This window comes from Onychostruthus taczanowskii, unplaced genomic scaffold (assembly GCF_017590055.1).
Source record: "Onychostruthus taczanowskii isolate IOZ18803 unplaced genomic scaffold, ASM1759005v1 scaffold36, whole genome shotgun sequence".
NCBI classification, from domain to species: domain Eukaryota; kingdom Metazoa; phylum Chordata; class Aves; order Passeriformes; family Passeridae; genus Onychostruthus; species Onychostruthus taczanowskii.
The window spans coordinates 2,310,458-2,323,321 of record NW_024501015.1 but is presented as its reverse complement, the minus strand read 5'-3'; the positions used below and the strand labels follow the sequence as shown (position 1 = coordinate 2,323,321).

The window sequence follows — 12,864 nt, the reverse complement described above, 5'->3', positions numbered from 1 at the left end:
TATTCCATTTGTGTGAAAGAGCAAACACACATGTGATGGTCATCCTCTTCCTTCTCCACTTTTCCTTGTCTATCTTCACCTGAACTTTTTTACCTTCAAAGAGGAATCTTTCGTGTTGGCTATTTTATAGACATGTGACTCATTGCAGCAGAGTCTGAAGAATTGGGAATATTCAATTCGCCATTTTAATGGGGCTGAATTGTTTTTAAGTTGCTATCGTCCTTTCAAATAACTCATGAAGCCTGAAAACTTGGTTTATTAAGACCAGACATTTCACATTCCTAATGTTAAGATTGCTGCAATTTTCCATTATAAGCTTTACCCCACCCAGTCCTCTGAATACAGATTTATAAATCAGTTTCAAAAAATGTTTCTCCATCAGAATCACACTTGCATTTTAAGCTTGGGAGAACATCTTTGAGCTGAATGCTCTTTCTCAACTGGAGAATCACGTTCAAGAATCCAGTGTTTTCACAAATGGATTTAGTTTCTTTAAAAATCAAACTGTGAATGCATTGTGACTTTGGTGTCTCTGTTTTTGAAAGAAAAAACTGCATCCGTACGTTTTAGAGATTAATTTATTATGCATCTTATTATCAGTTTTATTTTGCTGTATTCATGTTGAATGGGCATTCTGGATTGCTTACTGCCTGGAGGAGCCAGTGCAGACATTGTGTATGTGATACATTTCTGAAAGACTGAAAAATCTGTTGGTTAATGTGTTTGATTAATACTGTGTAAAATCATGAAGATTGTTTTATTTATGCAGCTTGATATTAGACATCCTTAGAGTTAAAAAGCAATGCTTTGTGATAATATCTATTTTTAAATTCTTGCATGATGAATCTGTCTTTGGGTGTTGACTTGAATTCTCAAGAGAACTTAGCATGGAATGATACAAGAATAGCTCGACATAAATGGAACATTATAAGAATAAAATATCTGACATTTCAGCTCCCTTGCTTCTTAAAGCTAAAAGTCCTTGAGGCATCAATAAAATGAAGCAGAGTCCGACAGTAAAAGCGTGTGTCATGCGTACACAGATCTACTTCTCTGTAGGGCTCACTGAAGGAAATTGTTTTTACATAAATAGTTACAATAAGCTCTTCAAGAAGGAAAGAGGGTGGACCAGTAATGGAAAAAATACTGTAATTTACGTTAAGCACATCTGAACATAAAACATGCTACTGGAACTAGGCAATCTGACAGTACTGCAGCCTGTGCAGAGAGCCAGAGCAGGGCTTGTAAGCTACTTAGTCCCACATAAGAACTATTTTGGGATTCAAGTCAGATTTAGGACATACAGACCCTTTATTTTTTATTCTACAGGCAGTTTAATTCCATTTTCTCCAAAGACATTAGTAATTTATTAAAGTTTATAATTTCTACAAATAAGAAGGCACACACAATGTATTACCCCTGCACTTTCTCTAAAGTAAAATTTAAATTTTTACTCTGCTTTCAAGAATTTGCATTTCATTCATGTGAAAGCTTAGAGTAGTCTGGTAAGTCATAAAATGTGAAATAACAGTATTTTAAATATTTAATAACTGATAGGTTAAGTTAGAGTATTGGTGAAAAGATGCTATCAGTATTCTTTCCTCTGAGATTGTGTTAGTCATACTAAGAAAAATAATTCGTTGGTTTTGTTTCTATGATGCAAATTCTAAAACTGTCAGGGTGCATTTTTTAAATTATGTGGTTTAAAAAATACTTTAAATGAAGAAGTTGCTTTTCATGCCACATTATTTATGTCTGCTAGGATTCTCATTTCGGTCTCTGTAACATTTTATGGCTGTGTGACATTACATTATTCCTATATATTAACAAGAGTATGAGCTGAAATGTAAGGATTCATGACGTTATATTCAACGATTAATTAGGCAATAATGCATAAAGTATCTGTTGTTAGCAGCAGGCGAGGGCTGCTTGGTTCATTAGTGGCTGCGAGCAAAGCCAAGGCTGATGTATGTCCCAATAAGCCACTTAGTGAGTGCAGGGAGGAGATTTCTGAAATAAGAACTGCTACATTACGCTAAAGGCAGGGCTTTCCTGCAGCATCTTCAAAATCTGCCCCAACTGCAAGAAACTCTGCAAGTGTTTTACACCATCCAAATCCTTCTTTTTTACCAGTGGCAAAACTCTGGGATGAGTTTGATAAGCAATAAGTTGATGTCGAGGCAGAAGACAGCATAATGTGCATTTCCATCAGATGTGAGGGTTATCATGACTTTTTAAACTCTCTGCATTTGTAGAAGAGGTGAAAATATCACGCCAAACTGTATCAAGCGGTCGCTGCCTTCCTGCTAATTACCTCCTTCAAGTATCTCTTCTGCTCAACTATTGCCTCTCACTCCATGGAAATCACAAAATTTTGAAGATGCAGCTGAGTTGTAGCTCCTTTCTGAAACTCACTCATTTACTTCAAGACAGGGTGGAAAAAACTAGGGAGGGTCTGGGAGGGGAAAGGAGGAGAACTAGCAGTATGTTTCTAATGTTTTGAAAATTACGGTTGCTCTCTTGAATTTTGGTGAGCTCTAATTTTTTTCCTTTTAAACACTGAAATGTCTTTTTTTTATTATTTTAAGAACATCAGAAAGACAGTGTGGGCTTCTCCTTGAGTCCCCATGATCAGTCAAGGGAATAAGTAATGAACTATTATTAAAAATAGTAAAAATATTTATTATTTTTATTAGACAGAATTAAATGTCTAAAATAAGACTGCAACTGCCCTGATTATGTTACTGATCAAATGTTATTTATTCAGTGTGCATTTTTTCTATTTAAAAAGAATATAAAATAAAATGCAGCCCTCAATTTTTCATTTGCTGTATTACCTAAATTCAAGAAAGAAAAGGCAAAAGTACCATGTAATCTAAAAATAAAACCCAAAAAAATAATACCTACACTTGAATTTTAAGTAAACAGCTATTTTTGTGATGGGCTGAACATACAACACTGATTCCTGTTTGGTTGGTTTTCATTTTAAATTAAATATTATTTTGGTGCTTCTTGAAAAGAAGATATAGGAAAATAAGTGTAAATATAATAAAAGAGAAGAAAAAGAAAACAGATTCAAGAAAAAAACCAAAATATGAAAAAGTGCTGCTTTCCAAAGATAAAATATTAAAACCCAAATAAGCATTAAATATATGACATATAATATAGTAAAAAATTATAAAATGGAAAGCTAGGGCTTATGTTCAGTGTTTGGTATTTCTGTTAACCAAAGTATGAAGTGTAATTCACACTGATGTTTCTGTGTATTCCCAAAATCAAGAGAGATACTAAATTTCTTTCCATTGCTTTTAACACTGCCTTGTATTGATTAACAGTGAGAAAACAGATGCTTTAGCCAATTATGTGATTTGGTTTATTTTTGTTCTGTTTGAGTGGTAATATATTATTTGGCATATCACTGTCCATCATCTGCATTTACACATTTAGATATGAAATTACTCAATCTTCTGAATCGATTTTCCACTCTAGAAGCACAAAATACCTCCTTGATGAATATTTTATTGTGTCTTTCTGTATCTTTTAAGAATGTGTGAAGAGCAGACAACTAAAGTAAACCTGCTGAACTCTTGCTCATATTTAGCAGATTTTCTAAGGTTGCAGCCTTGAATCTCCTGACAGCAATGAGTGTGATTGTATGTTGTGTTTGAGTCTTTCAGTGAAGAGGCAGAAATGCAATTTAAAATTTTTAAGGTACATGTGCAGCCTAATAATCTCTACTACATTGGCTTAAGATGTAAAACTATAGCTGATTTCGTAGCAGTAACAGTTTTACATCTTGAGAAAACTGGTTGAAAAATGGAAATGAAAGAATTGTATTAGCGATTAATTATCCCTAAGGCTAATAATAAAAACAAATCTGATTCTGTCCTATCTGTCTAAGATACTCATCAGTTTGTCATAAATATTCCATATTTAGGATATAGGAAAAGTTTTCAATAGATGAGTCTGAATACAACTGGCACTGAGAATGAACACTGAATTCCCTTCTAAGAGCTGATCTCAGTGAATGAGCACGCTGAAGTCCTACGCAGATGTGAGGTGATTCTGCCATAAATACTGGGCTGGAAGAGTTCTTTCCAGAAACTTAGAAATGCCCTTTAATGATCTGTTTGATCTGGTTAGTGCCTGTTGTGAAATCCAATACAGTACAGGTTTGAGAGAATAGTTGGGAAGGGGAAGGGATTATTATTTTGGGCTGTTTCTTCCCTACTTGTTACATTTTTTGTGAAATCAGAAAAAAAGCAAGACCATCCAAAGGGGATTTTGTATGAATCATGTACTTTAGCACTATGCAAATAGTCTGTACTCTAAATAGCATGAAGGCATGTGGGGGATTATGCATGGTTTTAATGGGGGTTTTTCACACTGATGTTTCTTGTAAGGGTTTTTCTAAATGATATGTGAAAGTGCTCAAGGGTGTTCTTCAAAGTATTTGAGTTAATGGTTTGTCTAAAACTTGCTCATACATTTTTTTCCTCATGATCACATAAATCGTGTGGCAAGACATTACTGGGGATATTGATTCTTTGTTTTGGCTCAATGTTGTTCAGGTTCAGCTGAGAAAAGCCTTTCATCCTTTCCAGGACACAAGATAGCCCAAATCTGTGAACTTGTCTGTGAACAAGTACTGCTGAACTCCCACCATTTAGATTTCACCAGATTTTCCTTAACCTAATACTAGTTCAGCTTGGCAATTGTCTGTTCTTTCTGGCATTGGTTAAGTCAAACCACATTTCTGCCTTTACAAGAAAAGATAAAGTAAAATGTATGGGGGACAGCTCCTGACTTGAGGAGTCCACAGAGTCCTGTCCTATGAAATGGGGTCATCCTTTGAGAAGTGGATTCTCCTAATCCCTCTTCAAAGTAGAGATCTCCTGAGGTTTTAAAATACTGTACAACAAGAAGTACTTTCCATCCTAGCCTTTTTTTCCCCCTGAACACTGCTAATGTGATGAGGAGGACTGAAAGCTAAATTTACCACCCCCGCCTCCTTAATTCTCGTGGTACAGCATGGACAAAGAATAGCATAAACATCTTGAGGCAAAAGTGGGAAAAGATTGAGGGGAGAAAACAGATACAGCAAGGACCTTGGTCTGGTGGGTGTAAAGAATAGCAAGAGAATTAGTGTGTGACTTTCATGCATGTATGTAATTTTGTAGATAGCAAGCTAGTGTGTGCCCCATCTGTCAAGTAAATCTGACCACTTTTTATCTAAATATAATACTACCACATGGCAGCATAAATCTGTAATAGAGCACCATGGATTTTTTTTCTTTCTCCTCTTCCCAGTCAATCTTGAAGTTGAGCGAGTGTCAGGCTAAGGAGCAGTCTGCTGAAATACAAGTGATGGAAGCTCAGCATGTTCTCACATTCTGGTAAAGGTGACAGGCTTTCCCAGGGCAGGTTAGCCAAACATGAATATGACTTGAATGCTACTATAAATGTTTTTCCATAATTATCTGGTAATGAGAAAAGGTCAGAACTAATTCTGTTCTGCTGTTTTTCCCTGCTGTGGGCTAGTACTGGTTGGCAGTGGTATGGCAGAGGACAGGGTATATTTGTTACCCTGTTATAATTTGTTATATATTGTCAGGTAGTAGGAGCAGTCCTGGGCTTCATTCTCTATGGTGTAACCTCCTTGTTATGCAAACTCAGAATAATCCCCCTCCCTTCTCTTCCCTGTGTACGCAGTAACTGGAGAACAGCAGACTCGTGATTGTGACCCATCTTCTGTTGGTGTATGTTTGAGAGACTAGGAATTTAGCAAATTCGTATTCAAATCCAACCAGGTAGCTGTGATGCACCTTCTTCACTGTCAGTGTGAATGTCTGTGGACATGGAAACAGGGCTGGCCCAAGCAGCTGACTTCCTGCATCAGCAAGATTTAGCAGTGAGGAAGAGGAGGAAAGGGTACTTGATACTCTGAGGAGAACTATTAGGAATATGCCTTCTGAAGAGTAACCAGAGTTCTTTTTTTTCCTTTTCAGTTTACCTGCAGCTCATGTTTATAAAACCTTACCCTCAGTCTGGGTGTATGAGTCCAGGGCTCTTAAACTGCCATAGCATTGTGTGTAGCATAGGTTTGATGATAAACTGACTGACATCATCACATGAGTCACACACGATCCTGAGGCAGTGCACGCTAACAGCACAAGGAAATCTCTATGTTCTGGTCATTCTTGACTCCAAAGCTTTTGGGGCTGACAAGTCTTAGAAACACTGGAAAAGGTTTGTTTGGAAAATGCCTTTTTTTTTAAATTTGAGCATAGCCTCAGCTTTTTGTGTTGGTAACAAGAGCTAAGGCTGTTTGTATTATATTGCCACCTATATGAAACGTTGTGCAACACTTTCCATTATAAGACTGTTTCAGTTGCTTATGTTGCCAACATTCATCTGTTTGGGCTGAAATTTTCCATGCTGGGTGTCTCCTTCAGGCTGAATTTCTTGGGAAAATTTCAATAAAAACACTTGAACCATTCCAGGGAATGAGACGAGGGGGGAAAACTATATTTTGCTCATGTTTATTAAAGTTGCTGTGAGCACTTGATTCAGAAATCACTGCACCTACTTTTTCTGGAGCAGGGACTTGAATAATTAGGAAGGTTGAAAGGGTGAGGAAAGAAAAAACGGGTGTATAAGAGATTTCTTTAGAAAGAGTTTGCTCCTGCCTGATGTTATGAACTGTTGGCAAGAAAGCACACAAACCCCATGCCTTTCAAAACAGGGTCAATGAATGGCTGGGAGCTGAATGATCCTCCTTGTTTCACTGCACCTACATGATGTATTGGTTTGAGGGAGGGAGGATTATGAGGTGTAAACAAAATCACATGCAACAGAAAAGGTGACTGAAATGCGCACAGTGGTGGAACTAGGGGGGAGGGTTATGTAGATAATAATTTGAAAATGGCAGAGGTAGCTTTGCTCAGAAAAAAGATGGGTCTGAAGATGGTGAGACAGACTATCGAAAAGATGGGATTTAACCCAAGTGGTCTTACAGCAGCCTTTTTTAGTTACAGTTCATTTCCTGTTTCCCAGACATCTTGTGCATTTAAATGAGGCAGGGAAAATTGCATGCAGGCATGTAATTTAGAGACCAGTGTTCAGCCCTAATTCCAACATGTTTCATTCGTAAACACTTGATGTTGCAACCATAATGGACTTCCAACATGAAAATTAAAGACTTAGTTGGAAATGTCATTCTATATCCATCATTATAATGCTTATATTTAAGCTTTGAAGAACCCTGCCATAGTCAGACACATGTATAACACTGCATTTCAGTTAAAATACTGAAAAATATTTCCTTTTAATCCATTTAGACAAATTTCATTTTCAAACCCACAGCACTGCCAGTGCTTCAGCAAACATGTATGGGACTGTTTGGATCTGGAAGGGTTAATTCCATTCGTGAGATATTGGAAACTGAACTTCTCAACAGGCTCTGCCTTCCATTTCTCTCAGGTTCACAGTGTAGACAACAAATGACATTTTGGAATATACTTTACATGCTTAGCCCAAATGGGAATGAGTTAAGAGGACAGGGAGAAGTTTCAGTTATAACTTCACATTTTCCTGATTTTTATGGACTTCAACCAGAGTGGTTATAACTCAATATTATTTTAACATTGTTATTTGTGGCTGAGTTTACTAAAGAGCAACTTTCATGCTGCTGCTTTTAATATCTCACAGTTGAAGTTATCTTCCAAGTTTTCAAGGATTTATAATGTTACCATAACATTTTCTTAAGGAATAAGGCTTCCCATCCAGAAGCAAGCATACATCATAGTAGAAATTGCAAAAATAGTGAATTAGACATTTCCTAGTTAGAGGAAAGCAAATGTGTACTGAATGACCACTTTATTAGATCATTTTACTTATATTTTCTTGAATGAAATTTAGACTTCCATTTGAGGACTGTTTTGTCAATATCATCTGCACCCTTGGTTGAAGAAGAGAAATTTAACACTAAATTCTTACTATGAATATCTGCATTTTAAATATTAGCTTCATAAAAATGCCACATCTGGACTTGACATGATGTATTGTTGTCTCAGTTCAAAGAAGATAAGCTGTCATATCACATACCTGTTTATTAATACTTGTGTGTTGATGCCACTTATCATGGCCAAGATCCACTTATTAATGGCTTCATGGTGTGGACAGACAGGATGCATCTTTATTGCTCTAATGGTACCTAAAATTTTATGCTATAGTAGTTTGAGACCATGGTCAAACAAATGCCTGGGTGTAACTTAACCTTTTATTCTGTATCATGTGTTAGTGCATATTGTTTTTATTCACTGGCAGGTCTAGTTTGTACTTCAGCCTCAAGGACAGAGGGCCGTAGGTGATTTACTTTAGCCTGTCTTAGGAATCCTTCAAAATACAATTATTAATGTATATCCATATATAGTGGAGGGGAAAGACAGAGGATTAAAATGTCTCTTGAATGGTAAGTCATGAGGTGTGACTGGCAAAGATCCTGTTGTGGGGGAAGCCCATTCTTTTCAAGTGAGAGGTAATACAAAGCAATGCTTTGAATGTCAGCATAAAGCAGCATTAGGTCTTCTGGTGTAACTCTTTGTGTATACTTGGAATAAAAGTGATCTTTTTCAGTTCAATTGTTCCTTTTTGAAAGGAATCAGAATGAAAGCGGAAAAAGCACCTTTTATTCCAGATGGGATATCCCATGCAGAAAGTTGCACTGCTGGAATTCCAGCACTGTGTGTGGTGCACACCTTGCATCATGCTGGCGGGATTCCCTCTCAGCACCCCACAGAGATGAACCTTGAGTTGTGTAAGGCCTTCAGCAGCCTGTACAGAGCTCTGCAGAGAGACCTCATTTGGTTTTCAAGAGCTGGGAACTCTGGTTTGAGGAATTGCAATTTAATTAGACATACTTTATGCCAGGCAACGTTGTCTAAAACCCTTAGTAAAAGAATGTGATTATCCTATTGAAAATTATGTATCTACACAAAGTAGTTAATTCTATCCCTTTGACCTTCAAATTGAAGATCATTTGCTGCTAACATTTTTCTCAGTTACTTTTTCACAGAGTGATTGAATGTAGCTCCTGTAAAGGTCTGAGTACAATCATTATATTATTGTTTGTAATGCTGAGTTCTGGTTAGAGTTTGAAAATCTTGTGTGTTTGCACATGATGCAAGTATCTAGTGTAAGTTTTATTGAAATCAGAAGGAAACGGCCCAGATGTTGACACATAAAGCTGTTGATGGAGAAGTATTTGTATTCTGTAAATTTGTGTTTGCAGAGGAACTTGCCATGGCTGAGTTTGAAACTCCATTGGGTCACTGAGGGCAAAAAATACTTTATCTTTACCTTAAAGCTTGCTGGTAGACAGTGGTTCAAAGCTCTCATCCTCATGATTGTCCTTGTTCTAGATTTATGACTGATGCAGCTCGACGTGAGCAGGAGTCCTTGAAGAAAAAGATTCAGCCAAAACTCTCTTTGACTTTGTCAAGCACAGTGTCCCGTGGGAATGTATCTACTCCACCTCGCCACAGCAGTGGAAGCCTTACTCCTCCAGTCACCCCTCCAATCACTCCCTCCTCTTCATTTCGCAGTAGTACTCCTACAGGTAAGCACCTACTCTTTAATTCATCCCAAATAAAGGGAGCAGTTCTGCTCTGTGGCATTTGGAGAGCAGGAGACATACTGAGGCACTGGTAAGAAGAGCCCCGAAAAATAAAACAGAAAAGTTTTGTACTGTTTTACACTTGGTCTGCAGTCCCTAAAATGTGTTTGGGCACTTGTTTCCAAATTCTTTGCTAAAGTAAAGGATGATAACTTTAAATGTTGCGGCTGAAATTTTGTGAAGAAACTAACCTTACCAGAAATGTCAAATGTGCAAAGGACCCCTTATGTATCAGTAGGAGAGCTCTGTCTGTGGTATATTTAAAGATTTAAAAGAAGTGGTCAGTATCTTCGCCTTACCCCACTCCCCTCCCTGTTTTTTTGGTGAGGGGAAACTGGAATTCCTAAGTGTAAGTGGTCAGGGAGGAATGTTCTGCTGCTGTCATCATATAGAAATTACTTTCATTAGGAAACTATGTTCACAAAAAGAAATAAAGGAAAAAAGGGATCTATCTTTCCTTCAACAGCTAATATTCCAGTGGTTTTCCAGGGTATAAAAGTCCTGGGAATTTTTTTGCACTGATTAGAGTAGCTGAAAATTGCTTGCTATCCTGAACCAGACCTCTTGGCCTAAGTCAGTCTGATTTACTTTAGGTAGAGATCTTTTCAGATAATTCTGGTACACTTCAGACTAAATACCAGGATTTTCTTCTAAAAAGTTAAATGCATGAAATAGGGCTATTCTATTTGTAATAAACAGGTTCAACATATTCTTAGCAGGAAATCACTTGAGCATCACTTCTCTGAAAAACTGTTACACCACAGGTTTTTTTATATAGGCTATTTCATGTCTTAGTATTAATGATAAAATGGAAAAATTTTAGCAGTCCTTGAGATGTTCTGTCAGCAAGTTGTGAAATGAAGTGGTTGTTCAGTATGTCCCTGGTTATGAAAAAAGGAAGCACGTCAAGAAAAGCTAAATGAAAAAGTCCTAATATAATTCAGAAAATTTTATATTTTCTTAATTATCTCCTGTTTGAAACAAACTGATTAATTTCCTTGACATGCTACAGCAGATGGCAAGGAGTTTCTTCCTTCTTATGTTTACTTTTTGTACAGCTCCTCCTGAGAAGGCTAATCCATGATGTGGTCAGGTAGTATAACTTTGCACATCCATCAGCAGTATTGGCTAGTGAGGTACTGTTTGAAACATGTTCCATCAAATACTAAAGAAAAAAACTCAGCATCTGTCTACCAAAATAATTTCATTATTTGTATATTTTCCAACCTTTTAGTCAGAATGTTGTTTTACCTGCAGTTAAGAGAATCAGCTTGTTATGGCTGCATTTCTGCAAGTCCTGCCTGCCAGGATATAAATAATACCAGCTTCCACTTTCTGCACCCTCTGTTCCAAGTTCCCTTTCGGACCCCTGTTCCAAGGCTAGGATTTGTAACATCCTAGTAGCAAAAAACATATATTCTTTCTTTAAGACTTCTTTAAAAATCTACTATTTACTGCATTGCATTTCAGCAGCCTCAGCCCAGAAATTCCATTTTTCTCATCTTAAAAGTTTTTCTGGACCTAAAGTAAGCATTGAGCTTTTTCTGATAACCACGGTTTTTTTTTTCACAGTGTTTACTTGGCATAGGATTTTTTCTAACTTGGGTAGGTGAGGTGCTCAGATCATGCCATGGCTGAGTTTTTGTGGGTGCAGTGGCTGGAGAGGCAGCCCAGTAGGGGTTGCAGACTAACTTCAGATATGCAGCTCATGTGTCTTTCATTGGCCAATGCAAATCTTTTTTCCGTCAAGTACAAGTACATATGGCAGTTGACTAGCAAGGTGGTGTAACCAAGTGTAGTTAGGCAAGATTTGTTTCAGGGAAACAATTTAGAGTATGTAAATTGTCCTACATTTCAGCCTCACGGTGCCTACACAGCTTTCAAGCCCTACAGGCATACCCTCCACTGCATCCAGTGAGAATGGAGAGTATTGCTGTATTCCTTCCATGCAGTCCTGTTTGACTTGTACTCCAAGAAAACTCTTGTTAGTTCATCTTTGAATGCAGGTAAATGTGTATGTTGTGGTAATTGAGAAAACCAAGAGGCTATTTTCCCTTAGGTTGCCTTATACCTTGTGTTTGTTATAATCCAAATATAACAATCCTTGTCCTCATCCTCCTTTAGACCCATACTTTGTCAAAAATCAAATGGGATTGCTTTGACCCAGTTCATTCATGGAATTCTCCGAATGGCTGTTTCCCTTTTATTATCTCCTGTCTCAGTTGTTGGATAGTTTGTGAGGGCTCAGCAGTGTGCCTGGCATTACTGTCACTGCCCAAGGTGGTGCCACTTCAGATGCCAGAGAGGAATCATGCCCTACAGGCTGGTGAGGTGCCATGGAACACATGTTCCTCAGCAGAGAGTGTCTGTCACATACGACTTCTCGTCATTCTTGTTCAACGTAGAAAGCGAAAACCAAACTAATCTTTGCAGCCCCCTTTTCCATGTACTGTCCTCCCTTTGGGTATGCTGCTCATCTTGGCTTTCCCAGGGCTGTTGGTCTTGGCTTGGGCGTAGCCAGGAGCTGCCTGGATCCCAGTCACGTTGGTGCCTGTCCTCGCGGCGATGTCTCGCCACTTCCCAATGGTTTTAAGTACTGCTGTAAGTTTTCATCACGTTGGTGCATGTCCTCGCGGCGATGTCTCGCCACTTCCCTCACAGGTTTTAAGTACTGCTGTAAGTTTTCAGCAGAGTGCAAGTTCATATAATGACCTCTCACCTATGTATTGACCAGACCCAAACCCACTCAGCTTGTGAAACACGATAAGAAGCAGCTCAAGGTGTTTTGGCTGTCGAGAGTGTTTGTTAGGTTTTACAGTAAAAACCTGTGCCAAAAGACTGTGGGGCCTCGTTCTCAGACAGAGCTGAGCAGCATCCAGACTGACACACATCCATGTTGCAATTGTTGCACACGCACATGAAAGCACCTTCTGCTTCTTGGTAAAGGAGATTATTCATAGAAACACAGAAATATTCACCAATGAAGTGTGCTCTTTAAGGCTCTTCTCAGGTAATGAGGTAGACACGTATTTATCTTCAGATTCTGTGTGTGTTAGTCCCCTGAAATGTCCCGTTTGTGCTTTTGGTGAGAAGTAGAAAAGCAGTAGTTAATTTTCTATACCTCCCCTCTGCTCCCTTGAGCTGGCTGGCATATGCTCTCTGCTTACATTTGGCTTTTTGTTCCCTCT

General features: G+C 38.0%; 1 protein-coding gene across 1 annotated transcript in view; it reads left to right on the top strand.

Annotated features, from left to right (window-relative positions):
• The window catches only part of JAZF1 (JAZF zinc finger 1), a 187,632-nt gene that overhangs the window by 148,342 nt on the left and 26,426 nt on the right, over window positions 1–12,864 (top strand). The window contains exon 3 of the mRNA XM_041411490.1: window positions 9,423–9,619. Within this exon, the coding sequence (XP_041267424.1) occupies window positions 9,423–9,619 (197 nt within the window). The remainder of the gene's footprint in view (window positions 1–9,422; window positions 9,620–12,864) is intronic.